The 25,134-nt window shown below is 53.7% G+C and overlaps 9 protein-coding genes across 9 annotated transcripts; 5 read left to right on the top strand and 4 right to left on the bottom strand.

Moving 5' to 3' along the window:
- Positions 1-1,314: 1,314 nt before the first annotated feature.
- Positions 1,315-1,661, top strand: CABS01_03328 (uncharacterized protein; the record flags this gene model as incomplete). Its single annotated transcript, XM_060536704.1, has 2 exons — positions 1,315-1,339; positions 1,411-1,661. 2 exons carry the CDS (start codon positions 1,315-1,317, stop codon positions 1,659-1,661), a joined length of 276 nt encoding a protein of 91 aa, XP_060392623.1.
- A 1,985-nt stretch (positions 1,662-3,646) lies between these two features.
- On the top strand, positions 3,647-3,978 carry CABS01_03327 (uncharacterized protein; the record flags this gene model as incomplete). The annotated part of the gene is made up of 2 exons (XM_060536703.1): positions 3,647-3,807; positions 3,921-3,978. The coding sequence occupies 2 exons, from the start codon at positions 3,647-3,649 to the stop codon at positions 3,976-3,978; spliced, it is 219 nt and encodes a 72-aa protein (XP_060392622.1).
- A 4,976-nt stretch (positions 3,979-8,954) lies between these two features.
- Positions 8,955-10,106, top strand: CABS01_03326 (short chain dehydrogenase; the record flags this gene model as incomplete). The annotated part of the gene is made up of 1 exon (XM_060536702.1): positions 8,955-10,106. One exon carries the CDS (start codon positions 8,955-8,957, stop codon positions 10,104-10,106), a length of 1,152 nt encoding a protein of 383 aa, XP_060392621.1.
- Positions 10,107-12,287: 2,181 nt separating this feature from the next.
- CABS01_03325 (uncharacterized protein) lies at positions 12,288-14,724 on the bottom strand (the record flags this gene model as incomplete). The annotated part of the gene is made up of 4 exons (XM_060536701.1): positions 12,288-13,084; positions 13,154-13,701; positions 13,762-14,322; positions 14,600-14,724. 4 exons carry the CDS (start codon positions 14,722-14,724, stop codon positions 12,288-12,290), a joined length of 2,031 nt encoding a protein of 676 aa, XP_060392620.1.
- An 857-nt stretch (positions 14,725-15,581) lies between these two features.
- CABS01_03324 (uncharacterized protein) lies at positions 15,582-16,978 on the bottom strand (the record flags this gene model as incomplete). Its single annotated transcript, XM_060536700.1, has 2 exons — positions 15,582-15,965; positions 16,022-16,978. The coding sequence occupies 2 exons, from the start codon at positions 16,976-16,978 to the stop codon at positions 15,582-15,584; spliced, it is 1,341 nt and encodes a 446-aa protein (XP_060392619.1).
- Positions 16,979-17,347: 369 nt separating this feature from the next.
- CABS01_03323 (splicing factor 3B subunit 10) lies at positions 17,348-17,712 on the top strand (the record flags this gene model as incomplete). The annotated part of the gene is made up of 3 exons (XM_060536699.1): positions 17,348-17,350; positions 17,406-17,612; positions 17,668-17,712. The coding sequence occupies 3 exons, from the start codon at positions 17,348-17,350 to the stop codon at positions 17,710-17,712; spliced, it is 255 nt and encodes an 84-aa protein (XP_060392618.1).
- Positions 17,713-17,959: 247 nt separating this feature from the next.
- Positions 17,960-19,040, bottom strand: CABS01_03322 (MAGE family protein; the record flags this gene model as incomplete). Its single annotated transcript, XM_060536698.1, has 4 exons — positions 17,960-18,507; positions 18,557-18,694; positions 18,750-18,957; positions 19,011-19,040. The coding sequence occupies 4 exons, from the start codon at positions 19,038-19,040 to the stop codon at positions 17,960-17,962; spliced, it is 924 nt and encodes a 307-aa protein (XP_060392617.1).
- A 277-nt stretch (positions 19,041-19,317) lies between these two features.
- Positions 19,318-22,171, top strand: CABS01_03321 (uncharacterized protein; the record flags this gene model as incomplete). The annotated part of the gene is made up of 4 exons (XM_060536697.1): positions 19,318-19,323; positions 19,495-20,347; positions 20,396-20,658; positions 20,711-22,171. The coding sequence occupies 4 exons, from the start codon at positions 19,318-19,320 to the stop codon at positions 22,169-22,171; spliced, it is 2,583 nt and encodes an 860-aa protein (XP_060392616.1).
- Positions 22,172-22,979: 808 nt separating this feature from the next.
- CABS01_03320 (translation elongation factor EF-1 alpha) lies at positions 22,980-24,589 on the bottom strand (the record flags this gene model as incomplete). Its single annotated transcript, XM_060536696.1, has 4 exons — positions 22,980-23,015; positions 23,078-24,150; positions 24,261-24,384; positions 24,440-24,589. The coding sequence occupies 4 exons, from the start codon at positions 24,587-24,589 to the stop codon at positions 22,980-22,982; spliced, it is 1,383 nt and encodes a 460-aa protein (XP_060392615.1).
- Between the last annotated feature and the right edge of the window lie 545 nt (positions 24,590-25,134).

Genomic DNA, 25,134 nt, shown 5'->3' with positions numbered 1-25,134 from the left:
TTTCCCTCGACTCCTTCCTGCCTCCGCACTCACGAATACCTTCCTTCCTGCCTCTGAACACTGTCACTACCTAGGTAAGGTAGCTACGGATACCGTGTGCTCCTGCCCTGGGAGCATTCGTACCTGCCAGCACCACATAACCGCATGGTACCTTCCTTCCCTCGCCAATCTGAGTTGGACGTGGGAGGCAGCAACGACAGGGTGGGGTCGGCCTTTTCGAAACAGGAAAAGAAGGAACAACGCAGATTGCAGATTCACCTTTCCCTCCCTCCCTGCTCAACGTGCAGAACACTGGGAGGTTGAAGACCTACCTGCCCCGGTGACGGGAAGCACCTGTCACCAGGGAGCAAAATGCCCGTACCTTGGCCGATACCTGAATGGGAAGGGGGATGGGAATGGGAATAGAAAGGAAAGAACGAGCCGGCCAACATTGCACTGTACGAGAGTCATATCTGCAACACTGTTCACATGGAAGTGTCTCTCTTGCACGTTGCAACTCCATCTGCCTCCCTTCACGTCTCTATCCGTACTGCCATTACATACCTAGGTGGAATTCAAGCTTTGCGTGATGTGCCTTGCTTTACGGATACCTCGACTACCTACCTACGTACTTCGTCTGTTTCTTGTGAATCTTTTGTTTTGTCATCTTTTTTTTCTTTTCTTTTGGTATTATGCTTTTTGCTGTTTGCGTCAAGCAATAGTCAGAGAAGGAAGGGTTGTGGATGCACGTGTGGAAGATAAGGTAAAATTCGATCAACGGCATCCCCCCCCCCCCTCCCTTATAACCCCACGTTCTAATTGCACGACGACTGATACTTTGAAGGTACTCGATGCTCGATTCTCGATGCGCTTCGCTACCATGCAGATGCCGGCGCACGCATCACCAGAATTGTCCCTGAAGAACCAAATCAAATGATGAAGAAACCTCTCGAGTCCGCCGCACCAGGCCAGCATGGCCAGCTGCATCGTAAGCTGCCGCCGCTGAAACCTAGGAGGATCGAGAACGGGGTCATTGCATGGGGCTAGACAAGTGTGTGCCTCGCCCTCGACGCGCCTTTGCAACCGCTCGGGAGGACGGACTCAAATGTCGGGTGAAATACCTACGCAGTATTTTCTGCTGCGCGCACTCTGCCCCTCGCGCCTCGCGCCTCTTGCCTCTGACATGGACTTGTACGGCACCACGGATACCGCTACATCATACATCTGCCTCTGTTGTGCCTCTTTGCACGCCGAGGGTTGAACAGAGTCCTAGACAGCCACCATGACTCCAACAAATCTGTCGGCCCTGATCTACCACGCGAGACCACAGACCAGATGAGGCCATGTGCCCATCACGCCGGTCAGTTGGCGGAAACCAAACCAAGCTGCATAGAACATTAGCCTACTAACCCACTCACCTTGCCTTACCAGTCCGAACCCGGTACTCATACGTAGTGATACCCACCATTGTCGACAACAATTCCGTCCTAAAGTACCTACCGATACTTCGTGTGCTTATCCACCAGCCCAGCAGCATGGGGCAAGGAACACCGCATCCGCATCCGCGAAGCAAGGGACCCGACCAGACCCTCAAGCCCGTGCGGAACTGTGATAGCGTGGACCAGGACCTGGACATGGGCAGCTGTCCACACGGGGTATTCACTTCGTTTCTGTATCTGTAGGGCTCTCTACTCCCCCTCCAAGTGTCAACCTGCGCACAAGGCCAACAGCTTTTTGCGACGCAGACAGAAGATGGTGTCGACACCAGCCCTGTCACCTACCGGTACACTTCTTTTCGATGAAACCCCTTGGTACTGTCAACTGCATCGCTGCATCATGGGCCGTCATTGTGCGTTCGCCGTGAGGCACTCAAAATACCCTCCACATTGGTACATTTGTGGGGGGGAGCTGCCAGCTAGGGACCCGTAGGCCATGTCTGGCCAAGGTTGGAGGGTACGTGCACTTTCTCGCTCATGGTCCTCGGCGCCCGACTGCCAAGATCCTTGGAACCGCCGGTGATATTCGAATTGCCCTCACATCTGGTCATTCTTTCTGCCCCGACCCGTCAACGTTGTATAATTTGAGTTCTGGGGATTCGAGTCTGTGCCGCGCCTTAGACTCCAGACATCGTCAGCCCTCCTGCCGGTACTCAAAACATCCCTCACCCGTTCCCGCCTCACACATTCTGCATGCGCCGAGGCGCAAGCCTGCTGGTGCCGTCAAATGCAGATAATCAAACTTCTGTGGTGAGACCCCCCGAAACGCCTTATTAGCAGACCACACATATATCTGCAGGCAAGCTATATGGACGCACCCTTTGGTTCCAGGTCGATATGCAGTCAAAACTTTTGCGCCTCAACATATCGCTACGGTCAGAGTATACGTGAATGCAGCCCAGCCAGGAGTTTGAACGTGTGAATGTCAACTGCCAATCGCGATGCTGGCCGTCATGCCGTCGAGGCTGCCAGGTTGTCTTCTAAGCGTCCGCCAGGAGATGGATTCGAAGCCAATCCAAGTTGAAGGAGGCTATGGAAAGCATTTCTCTATCCATCAAACTTGAAGATGGAGAAATTGGTCTGAAACGCAAAGCAACGTGAAAGAGTTTATCTACAAGGTAATTGACAAGCTATGGGTAGTGTGGTTTCGATAAGGTATGACAGCGATGTAGAACCCCCCAGACCATGATTTCCTTCAAGCGCTGCGTTGAGCACCCTCTATTTTTCTCAGCCTGCAGATGGGGCCTGGGAATTGTGGCGTCATTCCCTCTTCCTTGGACATCTCTTTCGCTTTAGATTGCTGCGTTGAGTTTTGACAGAATGTCCCGGTACTGCTGGCTGACCGGTTCAAGTAGTCACCCACACCGACCATGGCCGGTCTCCCACGATGACGCTAAAGTGAGACTACGGCTGCCCATTGGATTGCCGAGCAAGCTCCGATTTTCCGGCTGTCAACACGATGCCACTCTTTTCTAAAACTCTCCGGCCCGGTGGTTGCCTCTGGATAGGCCGGGCGGATGAATGCAGTGGATCGGTCTTCGCCCCGAAGCAACTCGTCCAGTCTCGACTCCACCAACTATTCAAACATTGCTCCTCCCTGTGGCAGTGCGCCTATCATAGGGCACCTCCGAATCCTTGTTATCCTGCGTCTCTGCTTGTCGCTGATACACTCAAAGTCCGGAGATATTCAAAGAGAGCCCATCGTGTCGCAAGCACATGCTCTCAACTAGCCGATTACCTGCAGGCTGGTACAGGCACATCGTACATCTGAAGATAGAGAGACTTAATTCGGGTGCAAGTCGCAAGGTGCACGCACGTAAAGTCGGATTCCGCTCACTACTCTGGATCAAGTTGGTGGACTCTCACGTTCCCATTCTTGTTATACGACATTTTCAACCGGTTAATCCCCTCTGGCCTGGCAAACCTGACACGCCTGGGTAGTCAAATACAGTTTGTACGACAGGACTCTTCTTACCTAATGCAGACCTAGCCTCTCGCTTGCCAGCTCGTTTAAGAACGAAGCTATTCTCTGGACCGCGCTTATCCGTAGGGTCAGCACGGGGGAACAGGAATTGGGCGAGCTGTAGTACGAAGAATGCATCGCGACAACCTACCCTAATGAGATTCTTGCGTGAAGAGAAATTCTCCGACCAACACTGGAGGCCGATCCAATGACGTTCATCATTGTTTGTCGTTCCACTCTCATAAGGATGGCTAGACTGAGAGCGGTGGCTGCTATCATCATCTCGAGATATCGACTTTCTACAACACTCTTTAGCTTCCTCTGGCAGCTGCCTGCTCGCAGATTGGCGAGTATGACCAGCTCGTCAGTGTAAGTCTGCCTGGTGTGCTACCAACATACTCGATCGACTTCACCACACATTCTCACCACCATCAGAAGCGAGCAACCCATTAGCATGCGGCGCAACTTGAATTCTCTCACAGACATAAGTCATCAAACTCACGGATACAAGTCGTTACAACTGCAATGAGAGGTAGATGATGTGCTAGAGGTGCTCCCTAGCTTGATTGTTAGACCTTCCTCTCAGAAGCATCCAAAGCCACAGCTTCCTAATAACAACATGTTTCTCTGGGCTTCCTCCGGAAGCTTGCAGCACAGGCATCTACCGGTAATGTACAAGGACCTGATCACAATGCAGAGCCTTACTTTCTCGCCATCTTCCTTAGTAATATTCCGTGGTGTGTCTATAATACTTTACACAGTCACGCGTTTAGTGTTTGAGTCGTTTCCGTACCGCAGCCCAGTCGACGTCTGCGACCTAATGCTCTCTGACGCTGGCTTCTGGTTTGTCCCGTCATCCGCTCGCCATCCCATCAACAGCTTGAGAGACCAGCCCACCCCCCGATAAAGGGGACAACGAAGCTGCGTGGAATGTCAATTATTACCCAAAACAAAGCCGAGAGCCACCTCGCTTTCGCCCTTTCACGAGCTCAGAAAACAACCTAGGTCCAGGAATACTGGAATGATCATCAAGCTGGAGACACGAGGCTGAAGAGAGAACTCGGCACTGTGTGTGTTGGAAACGATCGCCATACCAAACGCTCAAGAAGTGAACTCACCCTCGGAAATAGATTCATGTCATCTTTACCGAGCCTCCTCCTCCGCCCTCCAGCATGTGCCGCTGTATATACCGACTCCTGGAGGGCCTCGAAATGCAGACCAGCAGTTCCGACATTGTAACGAAACAACAAAGGGCACCCATGCTTTCTTTGGTTAGTGAGGCACTCATCACTTTGAGTAGTGGCTGGCCGAAGTCACGTAGCGAGCATGAGCTCGCAAGAGAATCATTCTCCTCCCCGGCTTGGTGCGATTGCAGATACGGACGCAAACGACGATCAAAAGCATATCAGGGGCGGACTTGCTCTCCTGAATCACGGCATCCTCGAGACTGTCGACTTACCTCTTATCTTCGAAGTGGCCTGGAGGGGACTCACTCCGGAAGAATTCCCCTCCTTGAGGCTCATCTTGAACACCAATCCATCAGGCTGTGGTTACACAAGTGAACAGACTTCACTATTGACCAAGCGTAGGGAACGTTCGAGGAACTCCAGCCTTGCATAAGTTCGCCTTTTTTGCTTTCCCTCTCAACTTAGAGTTCAAGCGCCGCGAGTTTTGACCTGTCTCCCTGGCTGTTGCATTCGTCGCTTCGACAGAGGGTATTTGGCATTCTTAATTATAGTGAAATCGACGTTCTGCTGGACACGTTCGACCGAAGCGTGAGACGCCCTGGCCTTTTACAGGTAACTTTCGATATCGAATCTCCGCAAAAGTACCAAGTCCGAACGAATACTCAGGACAAGCCACTGCCCCATATACAGTAGCAGCCATTCTGGTATCTTGACGTTTCCTGAACGACCGTGTGCGTTCTTTGTTCGTCAGCCAACCGTTAGAAAGTTAGATCACGCACGGGAGAGACGACTTCCTGGAAGTAGAGTCTCATTGGCCGGCAACCCTGGAAAGTACCACTTGTCGTGCATGGGACTACTGTACGGATGCCATGGCCAGTCACTTCCGGATGCAGAATCCTGAAACTAGCAAGGAAGATGCACTGTTGGGACGAATTCAAGCGCTCAGCGTTTGGAGAGATTGGCCCAAACTTTGCTTCTCGCATGACACTGGGCAGAAGGCCCTGCCACTGGCTACAATCTTATGTCTTCAGAGTAACCCTCTTCCGGGTTATATTAGCGGCATGGGGGCTTTCGAGGAGAGCTTGGGAAGGATGGGAAACGTCCGTAAGCAAGCCCCAGTTTGACTCGGTAATTCGTAGACTCATGAACAGACACCAGGCTCTCACGGCTGCTTGAGGGTGGGTAGGCCTGCCAATCATGATGACTCTTCAGGTACCGAGCCTAACAGCGATGAGCTGTTGGCATGTGTCCAGCTCTGGCTGAACCAGCTACTATGACCTACACAACGTCGGGCCTGGGCCTTGGAGGCTCGGTCTGACATCTGTCACTTGTGAATGATCCGCAACGGCGCATCTCTATCCGCGTAGGTGTGCTCCCAAAGTGATGCCGAAGGCTGGCTACTGCCTCTACATCGCTGAGATGGACTCATTAATCTTGTGTCTCCTGAGATCTAGCTGAGGCAGCCTCGGTTCTCTCATAGGACGTAGTCGACCATCCCGTTGTCAAATCAGTAATGACTGAGGTAACAGTGAATGTCTGTGGCCGTTGTATCAGGTCGAGCTCAGTTTGCTGGGGAGATATCAAGATGCGATAGATTACGAATATCAGCTATGGTTGTCACAACAGCGACTCTTTCTCCGGCCTTCAACTCCAGATGCTGATGGTGCGAGATACCTACCTACTGCAAACAATGACGAACTATGAGCACGCTCATGAGGGGGTCCGATCAAGAAGAAGCGCTAGGATTGAATGATAGCGGGGTCGACTGGACTGAAAGCGGCCCAAGACGAAGAAATGGAGAGTCAGAACCACCCAACGGGGAGGGTGTCCGCCAGGAAGACTTCCGATACGATGGAGTCGCCTGTCCCACCGTTCACAAGAGGGAGGGGTCTGCGGGGTTCTTGGGAAAGCTTGGCGCTGTCGATTCTCACGAACTTGCCCAGATGACTACCGACGTTGGAAGGCTTACGGAAACCCGACTGTATCCTGCACGGGAGTTGTCCTCCCCTTTTCTCGGTTCCATAGCCCTCCCATGCCACTGATCTCGGCCGGGCTTTCATTGAAACATCAGATTCGAGGCGAGACCCACTCAAATCGCGAGAGATAGACGAGCAAACAAGCCAACAGGAGGAAGTGGCTGGCTGAAGTTTGGCAGTTGCGTTTAGAAGCCAATGCTATTTCTTGCATTGCCATGTGGGTCAGAAGAGCTAACTCTCAAGCATCTTGGAAAGAGTCTGGAGCATTTGGGAACTGAAGCGAACAACCCACCATCATCTCTCGACTTTGGACAAGACAGGCGTTCGGGTGGCCGATGCGCCGAGCCGCCGCCAGGCCCGGGCTGTGCGATATCTGTTTGTGCAGAGCAGAGAGCCCGTACCTATTATCATTACAGATCCTGCACCGATCACAGGCCAAACCCACATGAACAGTTCAGGTTCCGGATGGTGGCATGCGCAAGACAACCGGAGCGCGTCTGTTCCGTGATTCTGGGCTCTCGCGCTCGCGAAAGCCCAAGGGGCTGGTTCGAACCACGATCCACTGCCGGGCGTGGATATCATTACCGAATGCCCAGGAAGCGGAAGCCATGGTACGGATACCGGTACCTAGAGGCGTGGCCAACTCTGTCTGCTCAAAGTCAAGGTCATCTGACCTCTGAATCTCTGTCCCCTTTCCAGTCAACCACTCGGGGGGCTTCCGCGGTCTTGGGCAGACAGGGTTGCCTGGCCGTCAGCAAGTCTTGCTTTTTTGGCTCGGGCAGGCTAGTTATCTCGAGGAATGTCAAAGCAAGGGTCCTTCTCCAGCGACAGGAATCCGTGCCTGCGAGAGGCAAAATATGCCTCTTCCCAAGGTTGTTTTCCCAAGTTCCTTCTTTCTGTCGTCAACAAGCGTGCGAGCTGCAGCATACCAAACAGCACTCATCCGAAAACCGCCGCAACCATAACACCCTCCTCGGTCTCCTTCCCATCGAGTCTAAATTTGGGCCACACACTTTTGAGAGAGACTTCACGGGCAGCAGCAACTATATGCAGGCCCCGAGACAACCGAAACATTTGGCGAGGAGGGGGGAGGGGCAGGTTCGGTGTCAAGGGGGGGGGGGGGTGCGCGATCAGCCTGGCACGGAGCCCACAGAGCCCCATGCCACATTCCGTCTGGGGTTTTATCTCCAGGGTCAACTTTTTTTAACCTCGTCCTGCTTGTCGACGTGCACCTGCGACTTCAATCTTTAAGCATGTGGCTGACTACGAAGACGGGCTGATTACGGGAGTACGAAGTATGGACATACAGATTCTCCGTACAGAGAGTAAGGATCCTCAGCCCGATTACAGGCTTCGAACACGGGTTCGACGCCCGCTGGGCCCCCGCCGACGCGTACCTATCTGCCCGTCTAGGTCAAGCGGCTCCGGCGAGAGTTGCATGCTATTTTGCCTTCCCTGACTCGAAAGTTGATCTTTATCAAAAGAGTTTCTTCAAACGTCTCCTCCCACGGGATGGCGGGACCCTCTCTCTGCCACAGTAAGTTGAAGGCTCCGGCGCCCCGCTCCGTGTTTTTCTTTTCTCTGCCCGACCGAATGGTCTGGGACATTCGTGCCGGCCACCGGGGCGGAGACGACCTCTTGATGAAAAGATCCGCCGTCGTCATCTTTTGCAACGACCAACTGTGCTCCCCCTCTCCTCCCCGCCCCTTTATTTTTTTTTTGCCCACCTTTTCTCGCGCACACAAACTGATGCAGGGACGGGAATCCTGCCAGCCGAGAGAGGCGACATACATGGCTCGGGTCTCGTAATTTTCAGCCGCAGCGCGCTACGGTATACGGTGCTTACCTGACACTTACAGAGTATCCGTACCTAGCGACGCTGTCAGATTCTTACCCAACGGATGGGCACTTTGGCCGCGTCAGTCCACTCGCTACAGTCCACTTCTTCCTGTGTCGTTTCCGCCCTCGCATCGCGTGGCTTGTTAGGGATAATTTGATACCTAATCTGAACACCTGGCTGGATTCTGATTTTAAAGAAGGTGTAATAGTCATGAATCTCTTCTCCCTACTAAATGCATGAAAAGATAAGCTCATACGTAAAAGACATTTACTCTTTTTTGATGTGATCCTTTTCAACTCACCACCACCAAGTCACCTGGGATGTTTACTCATTAACTACTGCAACCTCCCGCATCTCAACAAAAAAAATTAAAAATTAAACGTCTCACAACAGCGTGTCACTTGGCTTCCTCCCGCCCTTCACTCACCGCTCAACCGCTCTCACACGCGCCTGTTACGCCCTGCGGCCTGCGCCTGCGCCTGCGCGTCCCGTCCCCCTCCTCCTCCATCCATCATGACAGTCGCACAGGGCTACCACAACCTCATCCCCGTGACGAACCTCTCGCCACCCGTCGACACGACGCAGCCCTACGATCCCTCCACCCTCGCCGGCAAAACCGTCCTCATCACCGGCGGCGCCCTCGGCCTCGGCGCGGCGTTTGCGAGGGAGTGGGCCTCGCACGGAGCGAATGTTATCGTCGGGGACATTAACCCGTCCGCGGGCGAGGCCTTAGTGGCCGAACTCCGCGCCGAGTATCCAAAGGGGGGAGGCGGAGCAGGACAAGAAGGGGGAAAAGGAGGATCGCACCACTTTGTCACCTGCGACGTCACGTCCTGGGAATCACAGGTCTCTTTCTTCAAGGAAGGCGCACGCCTCTCGCCGAACGGCGCCATCGACGTCGTGGTAGCCAACGCGGGCGTCAACGAGCCTGGCGCCAATGGGCGCTTTGAGATGCCTCTGGCCTCGAGTTCGGACCCGGACGCGCCGCGGGAGCCGTCGACGAAGATCATTGACGTTAATATCACGGGGTTATCGTACACCACGCACCTCGCCCTCTTCTGGCTGCCGCGGAACGGGAACAGTACCGGTGCCGGTGTCGGTGGCTCGCCCCGCGACAGGTGTCTGTTGTTGGTGGGCTCCGTTGCGGGCGTGGGGCATTTCCCGGGCCAGGCGCCGTATACCATGTCCAAGCACGCCGTCACGGGTCTGTTCCGTGCGATGCGCGGGACGGCGTATTTGCGGCACCGGGTGCGGATGAATATGGTGTGTCCGTACTTTGTTAGCGGGAGCCAGATGTTTCCTGGGGCCGCGGAGGCGGCGTTACTCGGTGGCGGGGCGGGCGGGGCGCAGGGGAGGGATGTTGTCGATGCCGCGACGAGGCTTGTTGCCGATGAGGGGGTCGTGGGAAGGGCTTTGCTTGTTGGGCCGGAGGTTGATGCTTTGGGGTTGGTGGAGGAGGATGAGGACGGGGAGGTGATGATGGTTGGTAAGGAGGGGGGGAAGGTTGCGGTGTGGGATGTGTATGCGGAGGATTATAAGGATTGCGAGGCTTTTGTGTGGAGGTGGATTCGGGTGTTGAATACGGTTGAGTATGTTCGGGGGTGGACTGGGTGGATTGGGGATGTGTTTTCGATTCTGACGAGGCCGGTTCGAGGGGGGAGGTAAGTGGCTATCCTGTGTGATAGTCTTGTGTCTGGTTCGGGTGAGGTCTAAGGATAGATCAATTGGATAAAAGTAGTTGAAGTGACTGAGAGGAAGAGATTCACGCTAGGCGAAGGTGTAAGCCCAGGACTCGTTTAATATACTCTGAGGTATCAAGACGTTGGCGACACACTTCGTCGTAGATGAATGCAACCACGCCTGCTTGGAGAGCCTACCTTGAACAATGGTAGCCATGTGAGAGATGGAGATGAAGAAAGGCTAGCATATACGAGGCTCCATGTTACGTGATGCTTCATAATGGTTGACAGTCAAAGCAGAGACATCATTGCCAGTCAGCAATCGATCTGGAAGCAAACTTGTGTTTGCCATGAATACATTTGGAGATAAGAGTCTCCATTTCGAAAAGGGAGTCTCTATATCTCTCAAACTAGACAATCGAATCGATACTGCGTCTATCATCGTCTGGGACATCCAAAGCGCTCAATGTCCACTCTCCCATGATTTCAACGTGGTGATGAAACTCGAAATGACGAGTCAAACCTCGACGTTCTTGTCCATCTAATTATAAGCACCAGAGAGATGTGAGATTCCACTGAATAGGATAGATTGGTTTCCAACAATCTGGCTCAAGACATGAGCTTCGAGAATGCCCCCCTCAACCACGAGTCTACTCTTGGCGTTCTTGCCTGCCTTGCTCCAAGCCCAAGGTTGTCGTTACCGCAGCCCTAAACGGCACAGCCAAAATGTCCCCACTGCTCATCTCCTGAACTGCTATACAAGTATTCAGTGCTGAGTCAACCTACTTTCATCCTTGTCAATCTCGTCATGGAAGGAGTGTGCTCCTTGTCCAATCTCCAAGCTGTTGTTGCCGAGTGAGTTGCCGTGAGGTGTCTATGTGTGTGCATGTGCTCTTAGTCTTCTCATGTGGTTTTGCCATACAAGGTCTAAACGCACGCACGCTCGCAGCATCCCGCTTCGTTGGCATTATGATATTCGTTATAAGCGTGAGTCGAATAGGGACGGGATCACAGATAGTGAACGAACGCCGAGTCTTTGCTTTCCTAGTAGAGAGCTTTGTCCCTTAATTTTTTCTAGCTCGATATTATTTATATACGGATATGTAATTTTGCTAAGAATAGACCTGCCATAAGCTAGGTGCGTTATGACTTTATATGTTTAATAGACGAGGTTAAGACTTATTATACCCGAATACGGTAGTAATATATTAGCTTAGTGCCTCTTCTCGGTAGTAGGTAGCCTGATGTTCTGCTGTTAGATATTCCTACTCTGTGCTCTATAACTTGGGACATAAGGGAAGTTATTTCTTTATTATATTTAGACTAAAGAAGCGAGTTCCTAAAGAGGAGCTACGATAGCTCCCCGTTACCCATAGTCTAATTATTATCCCCGTTATCTATAGTTCTATTATTCTCCTTATTAATCTATAGTCCTACTTATTATTTGCTTAAAGTCGCATTGTTCTCTGCGTTACCTATAGTCCTATTACTCCCCCCGTCATCTAAAGTCCGATTATTCTCCCCATTTCTTATAGTCCTATCGCGCTCCCCTTTGTCCACAGTCCTGTTACTAGCCCTGTTATCTACAGTCCCATTGTTCACCGTTGTGCACAGCCCTGTTATTAGTATGAGACGAATACGGGCGGGGTCACGGGAAATGAACGAACAACGAGCCTTTATCTCTCTAGTCGAGAGTCTTCTCTCTTTTCTGTCTTCACTCCGACCACTATTATAAGTTGCGCCGACCCTGGCTCATCAATGACATTGGGGCGTACTGCCCTTGTTATGTGGGAAACACAGGTCGCTTGCCTTTCACCATGGCCGTGGCGCTCTTTTTATACTCCACGATTAGCAGGCAGCAGCTATCTCGTCGCTGTTTCGATCTCGAGATGTAGCCCATAGTGGACATGTCAATGAGGAAAAAGGGGTAGGATGATGACGGAATTTCAGAAAACAAGAGATATGATGTTCTTCTATCAGACTGGAACACATGATGCCGAATTCGTCCACGCCCTAATGCGGATTATGTGATGAAGCCGAAATCTCGCTCGCCAAATAATGAGAAGAGACCCAAATCTAAACGCCATTCAAGAGCAATAGGTTCGCTGCCGCTACTCAAAATGACCCGGACGACAAAAAGCGCCAAATGTCGCAGACCAAACCAACCTCACCCGCTACCACTAGGAGAAGGGCCAAGGTCCATAGCCCCCTGAAATGAAGGATCGAGGCCTATGGTCGGATCTTGGGCCTGGCCCAGATCAAACCCAGGTGTAGCAGCACCAGCCATACCATCAGGCCAATTCATCGTCATCGTCGCCCACAGGTCATGATAGACAGGCTGCCCATTCACCATCACAGGCGTCCCATTCGTCGCGGGAGAGACCAACCTATGCGTCCCGTCCCTATTCAGATCCTGATCCCAAATCGGGAAATACTGATCCAGACTCCCATCAAACATCGGACACCCGCGAATCGTCCGCGGCAGCTTATTCACCGGCGTCTCGATGTTCGCGACGCGAGCCTCGTACTTGCGCTTGACGACGGAAAAGACAACTTTCCCCGCAGACAGGACGTCCATGGTGCTCTTGGTCGCGGGCGTCAGCGTCGGCGCCTCGCTGTTGGCGCACAGGCGCGCGAGGTACGAGTCGAACTGCAGCTGCTCGCGGGCGCGGGCGTGGTCCCACTCCGGGCAGAGCGGCATGGGGAAGGAGAGGCGGATGGCGAGGATGACGGCCTGGATGAAGCGGCCCCAGTCGATGGAGCTGAGCTCGACGAAGGCGGCGGCTGGGAGGTTGGTCATGAAGTCGAGGAGGGTGCGGAGGAGGGTGAGGCACTTGTCGAGGCGGTGGGCTGGGATCGGGGGCCCGAGGTCGCTGTCGCCTATTTTTGCTGTCGAGCGGAGGGTGTAGACTGGGCCGGCGAGGAGGAACATTTCGGTGAATAGGTTGGCTAGTGTAAGGGAGTCTGGGGACGGGTTGAGTCAGTATAAGGAAGGAGGGTTGTGCGTTGTCGGATGGGAGGATGGAGACTGACTAATGTCGCCGAGGCTGCTTGGTATCCTGCCTTGCCACTCCCTCAGCTGGCTCTCGAGCCCGAGAAACATGAAGTGAACCTGCTGCTTCGCCTGATCCCCTTGCGGTATACTCTTTGCGATGGCAGCCGATTCCTCGGTAATGTGAACCAGCCTAGCCAGCCACGCGAGCGTGTGATCGCCCTTGAGCGCAGAATTGTGCTCGAGCAGATCGCAGCAGGTGGCCGTCCATGATGTGTAGTCGAGGGCCAGGATCGCCATCTTGGCCCAGGCCATTGCGAACCTAGCATCGGTCAGAGTCGTGCGGCGAAAATACTGCAGGAAGGGCAGTACGTGCGCTGACACCAGGTAGTAGCAGGACACGTAGGCACGAATACCGTCCATTTGATCTGGCGCAGAGGACGATGACGAGGCCGTCCCGCCGCCGCCGGCAGGTGAGCCTGCGCCTTGGCTAGGTGGATGGTTCAGCTCGAGATCGTGGAGGATCTCGGCTGCCATGCGGACGTATTGGAAGGCTTGTTTGTTCTTTGGGCGGAGGTGGAAGGGGTACCTGAATTGTGTAAGGGGGTGTTTGCCTCAAAGGGGGGCCAGTCAGTTATAGCAAGCTCACCATGCCGTATAGATGAGCAACCCTTGGAGGAGCTCTAGTGTCCGCTCGCCACCGGCCACGAACTTGAGACCCAGAATCTTGCGAAACTCTTCGTCGTAGAGAGTGTGACCCTGCAATGCACTGGTAGCAGACGCCGTCGAGAGGATGGCGAGAAGCATGAACGGTTTCGTCTTTGAAAGCGAAGTAACTGTGGCATCGGGCGGGAGTGCCACACAGGGAAAATGCTTGAGCATGACGCGGAAAGTTGATAGCAGCTTTTCTGCTGAATCTAGGTTGAACTGCGGTTTGAGACCGAAGCTCGAGACCGAGACGGACGGGCCCGAGGACGGTGGAGACGAGATGGACGAGTGGGGACCGCTACCGGAGCCGGCGTCGAGGCCGAACATCATCTCTATGGACTCTAGGTCGGACTCTGGTGGTAGAAACTCGTCCACGTACTTGTCGTGCCGGGCGGCAAGGCTTTCGAGGTCGTCGGGCTCTTCCACTTGGGGCATCTCAAAGTCGATGCTGAACGTCTTTGAGGGTCCCGGTGGAGGAGGCGGCCTGGGTGCGTCTTGGTTTCTGTAGCATGTGAGTATGGTTGGCGAGGCGGTAGACTCATCTGAAGCTGAGAAATCACACAATAGCAGGTACTGGATACAAAGAAGGTGACGAGAGCTTACTGCTTAGATTGCCGTGGACGACGGGTCCTTGGACCGGTGCGGAAGATACATTCTCTCTTGAAGTCGAGACATCTGGATTATTCGGGCGGCTGGTGAGCATACGGATGAATGGACTTATACGCCGGGGCAGCTCGGGGGAGTACCGCCCGGAACTAGGGTGGCCACACACAACAAACCTTCGACATATTCCCAGCTGCACGCTGGTTTGGCACTTGACCTTGGCTGCCCTGCACGCTTCACAGGCATTGGTCACTCTCTGCCGCGGGTTGGCACCGGCGTCAGGATCGGTACCGGGCTCCATGATGTGTTGGCGACACGGAGTGGCGGATCGGGGTGTATGGGGGTGCTCGGATATTCGGCCCGGAACAAGTGAAGTGACTAAATAGGCGAACAAGTGCCGAAGATGTTTGAAGAGAAGCTTGGCGGGGAGTGAGAGAGATGAAGACAAAGCGACTGATGCCTTCCCGTATCTGGACGAGCTGGGAGAGTAAAGTTAAGATCCACTGCCTGCGAAGCTACACCAAGCAAAGGGAATGATGGTGGAGCTGAGACGAATGAGAGCGTTATCTGAGCAGCTCAGAGCTCAGCTTACGCCTTGGATGTCTTGCAGCTGAGCGAATGGGGGTTGGAAGTGAGTTGGGTGTAATTCCACAAGAACCATAATATTCGGCACATTGGGAATTTCGCGGGGCAGAGAGACATGGGTTGAGGAAAAGGGCGGCGAATGAGTTGAGCGAGTCCTCCGGCGACGTTCGGATGTTGTTGATTGGCCGGTGCCTTGGGGGAAGTTGCATGCGTCAGGCTTAGGCGGCTCCGCTCTTAGGGCGGATTCCAGGGGTCTTTTGGAGTCTTTACCGAACCTAACTAGCTCTAGGTGCTTCAATGGCGGTGGCTGTGGCTTTGGCCTTGGTGCTGACGATAAGTTCCGAACCACTTCGGAGTCTTGGAGTGGCAGTGTGGCTTTCTGAAACGTCACCATGAGCCTCGTTAAACCACGCTCTGATACACTCATCTGGATTGGGAGGTTTGGTGGAATAGGTCATTGTTTTTTGAATGTAATAAATTGGAGCAAGTCGACCTCACGGACAGGATTCGCCTCGTCAACTGTCGTGCTGTCCATTGAGAGCTTTCAAAGGAGACATGCTGACGAGCGTCTCCTTATCGCTGTAAATCCTTGATATCAGGGTTGTTCCCCTTGAAGACGCGATCAAATGCATCGTCAAGGCGCCACACGAATTTGGAGATATCGTTGACGTGATACTTGGTCTTCTCATCATTGTCATAGACCAAGTGCTCCCCCTGAGTGCCAAGGTCGATACCGAGTCCCTTCCAATTCGGGATGTGAACTCCCTCTCGATGGGCTTGGAAATCCGAGCTTGCGCAGCGGGACGAACAGTACACTATACTCTGTCCAAGCTGTTCCGCGCATTCTTCACAGATCACAGGTCCCTCGCCACTACCGCCCATCTCCTCGTCTTCCTCCTTGAGCTGGATGCATCCCTTGCCTGCCGCACAGCTGTGCGCCGTGTTCACGTGCTCATCCTGTATTATCTGTTAGCCTACCAACGTAGTCGCTGCAGTGATAGGGATTGACTTACATATGCCTCGTCGTAACACTTCTCCGAGTCGAAGACTGTCCTCTTAGTGAGGCTCAGCTCGGCAAAGATCAAACACAAAGGGCACGCGATGACCTCTGACGACACCTTGCTGGAGCAAGCGAGGCAAGGCGGAAGATCGTACAGTTCCTTGTTGACTTGCGGACCCTGAGGCGGAGGCTGCTGCCGCTTCTGAGCTTTCAGGAGCTTATCCTGCTCATGTGCCGCTTGCGCCCTCTTAAGCTCGTTCAGTGTCCGCTTGTGCCGGTCCATATTCCCAGCAGCGTTGGACCTCGCCGACTTGTCGGCCTGCATGGCCCCCATCACTTCGTCAATGGACGATCCGGACCGCAGCTTCTCAACGTACTTGCTGCATGATGCCGGAATCTCACCCGTGCTCGGGTCGCGGAAGAAGACGTCAATGAGGACATCAGTTGCCTTCTCTGGCGGAAGGTCGTCGAATTTCGGTGCTAATTCCTCCAAACCTGGAGAATTGCTGCCCCCTTTGCCGACGACTTTTCGGACATCCTCGATGAGAGCAGTGGTGGGTTTTTGCTCGTCGTCCAATGCAGCCTGGAATTCCTCCTTGCCAATCGACGCCTCGGCGATCTGTCCTGCAACCGATTTAGGTAGAGTCTCGCGGTAGTGCCTCTGCTTTTCCTTATCGATCCGAGCCTCGATGGACTTGAGATCTTCCGTAAAGTCTCTCAGCTTGGCGAATAAGCCGTCGAGATCACTCAAGAAGGCCTTGTTGTCGGAGAACCACTCATCCTTGGAATCGGCATATCTACTTCTCATCGTTTCCACAACCTCCCCGTAACAGTCTTTGCAGTGCGCAACGTGGGCCTTGCTGTGCTCCTCCGCGCACTTGACCTTCAACTTTTCGATGGATTCGGCCTCATTCCTCTGCTGTTTCCGCTTGGTCTGCAAGACCCTCTGCTGGATCTGGCTCTTGCTCATACTGGCTTTGTTCCTGTGGTTGTCGTAGGCAACGAAAGATGTTGGCGGAGAAAAGAGTATCTGAGGATTTCGTCCTCTCAAGAGTGATTCTTCAATGAGAGTAGGAGATAATACCAATGAGATGCAATATCCTTCGTTTGATGAACCCTTTGCTTATGTTGAGATGTAAAGTAGTTGAAGGAGTGGTTGAGTTGGAAAGGAGTGGGTCCTCAAGGCGAAGGCAAAGCGCGCACGTCCCTTCCAGCCAGCTTCATTCGGTGAACGTCTGCCGAGCTTCAGCCGGCGCATCCATGGAAGACAGTCCAGTGCGTTGAGGCTTTACAATCTTGTAAACACCATCCACATTCTTCTTCGGCAACACAAGACAACATGGTATGTTGACATCCCCGTCGAAACTCGAGAACCATCTAACAGGATTCATTTATAGGCCGACAAACTCCGCAACCAGCAAGAACTCGAGCGCCTCCAGGCCAAGTACGTTGGCACCGGACACCCCGATACGACGAGTTGGGAGTGGAAGACGAATATCTACCGCGACACCTACTCATCCATCGCCGGCCACCCCCCTATGCTGTCGTACATGGCCTTGGCTGAGAACGAGCCTACACAGCTTCTGCGCGCGAGGTTAATCAGGGTATGTTGAAGCCTAATTCTAGATGGTTCGAGACGTGCTTTCTAACTGCTCATAGAAAATGATGCAACCTGCCGGTCCACCACCACAACGCGAAGATTAACGACCAGCGACGACTATCGAGGCATAGTTCTTGAAAAAGATATAGGATTACAAGGGCACTGGCGTTGGGGTCATTGTGTTAGGAACCAGTAATGGAGGGTTAAACACCCTCAAAAATCCATTTGCCAATTTTGGCCGTTCATAACGCATACGCTCGGAATGCTTGCTACTTCTTGGGTATCCCGTTCCACTGAAACTTGCCTCACTAATCGTGGACATCCTCTCCGTCTTTACGCCGCTGCACCACCTCAATGCGAGGGCCCAGCTTCAGCCTGTGACATATCCACATCCCCATCCCCATCCCCAGCTGGGCGAATCCCAAAACTCGCCCCAATCTTCTTCTCCAGGTCCGCATCAGCCTGGTCGGCCCAGACAGAACGCACCATGCCCGCCGCGCCCTCGGCGCCAATCTCCTCGAGCCCGCGCGGGCCAATGAGCCACGTAATGTCCTCACTGCCGTCCTGCGCCTGCGTCCCCGCGTTCTTCTGCACTTTGCGCACGACGTAGCCCTGCGTCTGCATACGCTTCAGCACGTCCTCCGTCTTCTCCACCGCCACGTTCGCCTCGGCGTTGAGGCGGTTCAGATGCCGCCGTAGCTTCTGCTCAGACAGCTCGCCGCCGCTGAGGAAGACGATGGTCACAATCATGGTGTAGAAGCCCACATACGATGCTTCGGCGTCGGTGCTCGGCGCTTTTGAGGGGGCGAGGATGGTCGGGGAGCGGTATTGGGAGGGGAGGGTCGAGGATAGGACGTAGACGCCTGAGCTGCTTTTTGCTTGGGAGCCGGACTTTAATGCTGCGCGGTGTTAGCGGGGGATGCCAAGTGACGTCGTGTCGTAGATGACACTTGCCTTGTCGCTTCTCCGCCATGGTGAACTTTTCCCTCACTGCGAGTTCTCGCAGCTCCATGCCCCAGACGAGGCGGAGCTGTTGTTGCGCTAGGTCGAATACTTTCCTAAAGGCTCTACCCTGATCTCCGAGTACTGAAGCGACCGTCAGTAATGCTCACAGTGCTACGAGCCCTTCGTATCTTCGTACCTCGCTCCTTGATACCGTCTCGACGGATAGGCGTTCGCGAGAATTCGCAGGCCAGCGCATATCGCACCAGTTTCTTCGAGAGTTGGTCCTCTGCGCTCGCTTCGGCGTCCACAGCACCATTTTCAGATCCTTCTTCTTCAGCAGATTCGTCATTATTGCGCCTTTGTCTCGGGTGTCTTGGTTCCTCGTCTGAGTCTTCGTCGTCGACCTGGGTGCTGTTAGTCTTTGGTGCGAGCCTTGAGGATTTAGCGCGGGGCATACGGGTCGTCTCCTCCTTTGTGAGGGAGGCATGTTGGCTCTGAATGGAACGAAGGTGCTCCAATTCTGACAACGGAATCTTAACAATGCGGATTCTCAATTCAGTTTTAGAAGAAACCCAAAGCGTAGGCAATTCGACTGTACCGGTAGGTAAAATTCGGTGAACTTGCAATCTGACGCGACTGGACGCGGTCTTCGCGGTGCCACTTCAGACCCTTCGCACCTGCAGGTTCGCGCCACGTTATCTTATCTCTTATCTTATCGCACCCAGCTCCTGTCGCAAAAATTTGGGAGCTCTGGTCTGAGTGACATGGTTGTATGTTCGCAAAGGCATGTGAATGCTCATACAGCGTTATCCTGCATTTCTTTCTTTCAAATGATTTCGCGAGTAGTGTTTGCTCGTGGTGTATGCCTGCGATGCCAATTACGAATCCTCGACCGACCGAGAGCTCATAGCTCACTCCGAATCGCCCCTTTTCGAACCCAGCTCCTCGAGCGACGGACGTATAGTTCCGAATCAGCATGGGAGCGCCTTACCAGAATCTCAGAAGGGAGGGATGAAGAACCGCCAAGCAGGCAGGTGCCTGAGAAGGACGTCTCTTCTACGAAAGACCAGCCTTCTCAGACGTCACCCAAAATAGTAGAAGGAGATGGCGCATCGATCGAAACCGAACCGGAAGCTCCCACCTTGTCCCGTGGGCCAACGAAGCGAAGCGGCCCTCTCTTGACAAGATACTACATCGGCGAAGACCCCCTCGACCGAGTCTCAAGGCGTCGCGTTGGCAATCGTAGTGTGTACCTCCAATCTGAGGCACTGGACGTTGATATACTGGGAGAAAAGGCACAAGCGATTGTCATGCGCGACATGAGACGCAGCCACCGGAATATTAAGCAATTGCCCGTTGAAGAGCTCATTCCCGAGGCATTCGACATCAGCCAGAGCCTAGCATCTGAAGATAAGGATTTGACGATGGAGGAGGCACTGTCGAACCTTGAGGAGATCCGGCCCTCCGATCCCATTGTCTCGTACGATGACTTTTATACGCTGCTTGATGTGCTTATCAATGGCTTCACAGTTGCCCAACTCAGGGCATATGTAAGCCGTACGAACGCGAGAGCTGTTACTACGCCCAAGGAGAAGACGAAGCAGCTCTACGATTCTGTAGAAGTGTTGACGCCCTGGACCCCCGTGGCAAGCGTCGAAATCGACGGCTCGGCCAAGGAGAGGCTGGGATTGACTCTCATGCTGGAGGCCTGGCGCTTGACCATGAGAGAGATTGTCGATGGCCAAGGTTATTTGAGTGGGCGGATTGATGAGCGGTTCTTTGCGCTACTTACGAGTGAGTAATGCGACCCAGCTATGGCGGTGCTGTCTAACATGCAAATAGACCAAGAACAGCGACTGGATGCCATCAGGGAGGCTTATCTCGATCCAGGCGAAACCATTGACATCTCGGATTCGATATTAAAGATTAACGCCACCAAGGCCAAGACACAGGCAATTCTTCAGAGGCTGGACGAAGCTACCAAATCCATCATTGTGAAGAACTTCAAAGCCGATTGGCTTGCTAATAGCGAGGTCGACGGGAAGTTACTCTGGAACTTGGGTCAGCTCACCAATACTTTCATCGACCGTAAAAAGCGTAAAGAGGTGCGTCCAACTCGTCGTATTGCAGTTATGGCTACAACTAACAGCCGAGCAGATTGAGGTGTCGTGGATCAAACACGGGAACACTGAAGTCGCCTTTGGTGAACAGGTAGACCAAGACGAAACGGGTGAACAACTGGGCCATATTGTTCAGCGTCTGCTACATTCCGCCCTCTTCCCGAGAGAACAGTCCATCGCCTTGAAACATGAGTCCAATGTGAAGAAGGCAAGACTTGTCGCCGAGCCTCGCGGCAACGAGAAGCTCTCGTGGAAGGAGAGGCTTACACAGTGGTCTCGATGGGTGAAGCAAGCCGGCCGAGAAAATTTAACCGACAAGGCGTTCACCATCACGGAGGGCGACGTTTTGCCTTTGCCTCTGACCACCGAGGCCCCGGCTCTGGATTCAGATGCTCCTTGGAGCAAGCCGTACGTCTCGACAACCGCTTCCTTTGGCCAAATACTCCACAAGTATGACGAAGGAGGTTTTTCAATCGCCAAGGCAGCCAAAACCAAGAACCACATCTTCTCACCTAGCTCTCCGCCTCCCGCAGGTCTCACACCCATCGTGGAGTCAGTCACCTCTGCGAATCCGGAAACCCCCATCATAACTACCCTCCTCCTCCATTTCCGGCCTCACCCCTCCATGGCCAAGGAAACGGCCCACGACCTTCCCGACCTCCTTGAACTCCACCTGACCGTTCCGGACGACCTACCCGAAGGCCCCCTGGCGTGGGACGCCACTCCTAAGCGCCTCGTCGCTACCCTTAGCCAGACCTTTACCGACGTCGCGTACCCCTCCGAACCCGTCGACCTGCGGCTCTCGCAGCCGTTGGTGTCCACCATGTCACCAGAGGCCCTCGATACGTCTGCGTTCCGCGAGTACATTGAGGCCGCGAAGCTGGATCTCCTCGAAGGACGCCTGCGCCCGCCGCCCGAGGTCGAGCTGTCGGGTCTTCCCTTCGCCAAGGATGACGGCAGCGTTTCCGGGCCCGTAAAGTACATGTTTGCCGGTCTCGAGATGCGCAGGACTCTCGAGGTGGGTTACGAGGGTCACAAGATCCAGTTGGCGAGTATCGAGGCCGGTCTGCACGGCGGTCGCCGCTCTCAGATGAGCTTTGAGGCTGTGCCACCACCTGCCGACGCGAGCTTGTCAAAATACGAGCAGAAGGCCTACGCGAGGAAGTACCTCGACATCGCGGAGGACTTTGTGAGAGGCGGTGTTGTGAAGTGGATCGGAGAGAGGGATCTTGCGAGAGAATTCAAGGAAGTTGAAGGCACGACGGCGGCGGCAGTCGAGGAGATTGAGGTCGCGGAGGCTGGAGAGGAGCAGACTGTTGGTGAGAGTGAGCTCGAGGTTCCCGCGGAGCAGCTAGAAGCTGCAGAGGGGACAGCGGCAGAGGATGGGAAAGCTGAGACTCCTGTGGACAACAATGTTGAAGCATCGACCAACGAGGACGTTGAGACTGAGACTTCTGTGGGCGGCGAGGCTGAGACGCCAAAAAAGGATGACTTGTAAAATCATGTACCAAATAATTGTAGATCAACTGTACTATCGCTGATGTATAAAAAGCCTAATCACTTGAAGATTGTATGACCGAAAGTTAGGCACAATTTACTAAAAACGCGGTGAGGGCGGTCTTTGGTGAAGGTGAAGGCGCGAATGCCTTCCTTTCTGAGTATCAGTAATTAGCTTTGGGAGGCAGAAGCTCGCCTTGAAACGTTTCTGTCAGCCTAACTACTCAGTATTGCCCAGTGAAGGCATCAGTGACTCGAGAGAGTTGCGGCTCAGAACAGATAAAGACAATGATTGAAGTGAGCATCGTTCAGCATTTATCGTGGGACAGGCAAGGCCCATATTCAGGTCCACAGTGTCACGGTGGCATGCGGAGAAGCAAATGAAAGCCTCGGGACCGGACTACCATACTTGGGCCAAGTACACGGCCTCACTGGCACCACGACAGGAGAATAGGCTTGCCATGATCAGTCAGGCGGTTTAACAGCATGGGACCCGTCTCTGATTAGAGGTTACTTAGAGCTATAAAGATTACATCACGAGAGCCTCATGTCACAGCATTTTGGAACGTTGTTTTTTAACTTGGGAATCACTTCTAGGACTCTATTTTTGTGCTACTAGGCACGTATCATGAGAAGCTTTTTTGACGTAGAATCATCCGGTCCAACCTTCCTCTCGATATTCGTGCTTTCCGCCATATCATAATGTCCTCATGCCACGCAAAGGGAATTCGTAAAGCCGTAGAAGTGAGTGAGCCACAGCGGTTAGGCCGTGGGCGAACTCAGCAACCAACCCTGGTGAGTTAGATCGCTTATTTCTTGCCAGCCTTGGCAGCGGACTTGGTGACCTGGTGATGATGATGTTAGTTGATGGGGAGACATGAGAGTAAGATGAGTTGGATGAACGTACCTTGCCAGCGTTGCCAGCGGACTTCTCGACGGACTTGATGACACCGACGGCGACGGTCTGGCGCATGTCACGGACGGCGAAACGTCCCAGAGGGGGGTAGTCGGTGAAGGCCTCAACGCACATGGGCTTGGAGGGAACCATCTTGACGATGGCGGCGTCACCAGACTTGATGAACTTGGGGTTGTTCTCAACAGACTTGCCGGTACGTCTGTCAATCTTCTCGAGGATCTCGGAGAACTTGCAGGCAATGTGGGCAGTGTGGCAGTCGAGAACCGGGGCGTATCCAGCACCGACCTGACCGGGGTGGTTAAGGACGATGACCTGGGCGTTGAAGGAAGCGGCACCCAGAGGGGGGTCGTTCTTGGAGTCACCGGCGACGTTGCCACGGCGGATATCCTTGACGGAGACGTTCTTCACGTTGAAACCAACGTTGTCACCGGGGAGACCCTCGGTAAGCTGCTCGTGGTGCATCTCGACGGACTTGACTTCAGTGGTGACGTTGGCAGGGGCGAAGGTGACGACCATGCCGGGCTTGAGGACACCAGTCTCGATACGGCCGACGGGCACTGTTCCAATACCACCGATCTTGTAGACATCCTGGAGGGGAAGACGGAGGGGCTTGTCGGTGGGACGCTTGGGGGTGTCGATGGCGTCAATGGCCTCGAGAAGGGTCTTGCCGGTGGACTTGCCAGCCTTGGTCTCCTTCTCCCAGCCCTTGTACCAGGGAGCGTTGGTGGTGGGGGCAAGCATGTTGTCGCCGTGGAAGCCGGAGATGGGGACGAAGGCAACGGTCTTGGGGTTGTAGCCGACCTTCTTGATGAAACCGGAGGTCTCCTTGATGATCTCCTCGTAACGGGCCTCGGACCACTTGGTGGTGTCCATCTTGTTGATGGCGACGATGAGCTGCTTGACACCGAGGGTGTAGGCGAGCAGAGCGTGCTCACGGGTCTGGCCATCCTTGGAGATACCAGCCTCGAACTCACCAACACCGGCAGCGATAATGAGAATAGCGCAGTCGGCCTGGGAGGTACCGGTGATCATGTTCTTGATGAAATCACGGTGACCGGGAGCGTCTGTTTAGTCGAGGTTAGCGACTGAAGGCGAAAATAAAACTTGATCTCGCTCATCGAAGAACGGCAGGCGCTCCTCGAAATGAGAGATATCATGTCAAAGTTGAACTTACCAATGACGGTGACATAGTACTTGGGAGTCTCGAACTTCCAGAGGGCAATGTCGATGGTGATACCACGCTCACGCTCGGCCTTGAGCTTGTCAAGAACCCACGCGTACTTGAAGGAACCCTTGCCCTATGAGGGAGTTAGCAAACCAAATAATGACACCATTGGACAAGGTGTTACTAACGAGTTCGGCAGCCTCCTTCTCGAACTTCTCGATGGTACGCTTGTCGATACCACCGCACTGGTAGATCAAGTGACCAGTGGTGGTCGACTTGCCGGAATCGACGTGGCCGATAACGACGACGTTGATGTGGTTCTTCTCTTCCTTACCCATTTTGGCGGTGGGATGTGATCGAGTTGTGTGTTTGAAAGGTAAAAGCTGCAGAGGCGTCGAGTCAGTGATGATTCTCGCGATGATGTGGTTGATGTGTGAGAAGAGTAGGTGAGTGAGGTAAGGTGAATACTTACTGCACAGGTGATCCGTAAATTTGGATTCGGTATGTACGACGAAGAGCAGAAGAAGGAGGGAAAAGCTTTGCTTTGGTGGGCGAGCGAGGCTTTTGTATGTTTGTGAGTGGAAAAGTTGGGTGGTGGAGTGGGAGTGTGAGAGGGTCGAAGTGGGTTGAGTAGAGGTGGGAGGGGGGAGTGGGCTAGTCCGCCAAAGTCTGCAGGGATGGAAAGGCAGGAAGGTGGGGTCAAAGGCTCTTGCCTGAACGAATTGCCCTAAGGTAGAATTTTTCACTCACAGGCTCGGTTTTTTTGTGGTTGGTTGGGTGGTTGTTGTTTATTCCAACTGTACATAGTAGATGGCTTCTTAGCAGATCGTGGCTCACGGACAAGTAGCGCATTGTACCTTGGTTCAGTCTCGCCACGGCACGA

The sequence above is a fragment of the Colletotrichum abscissum genome (genome assembly GCF_030869225.1).
Source record: "Colletotrichum abscissum strain IMI 504890 chromosome Unknown Scaffold_6.1, whole genome shotgun sequence".
Taxonomy (NCBI): Eukaryota; Fungi; Ascomycota; class Sordariomycetes; order Glomerellales; family Glomerellaceae; genus Colletotrichum; species Colletotrichum abscissum.
Note: the sequence above shows the minus strand (reverse complement) of the source record. Positions and strands in the feature narration are given on the sequence as shown.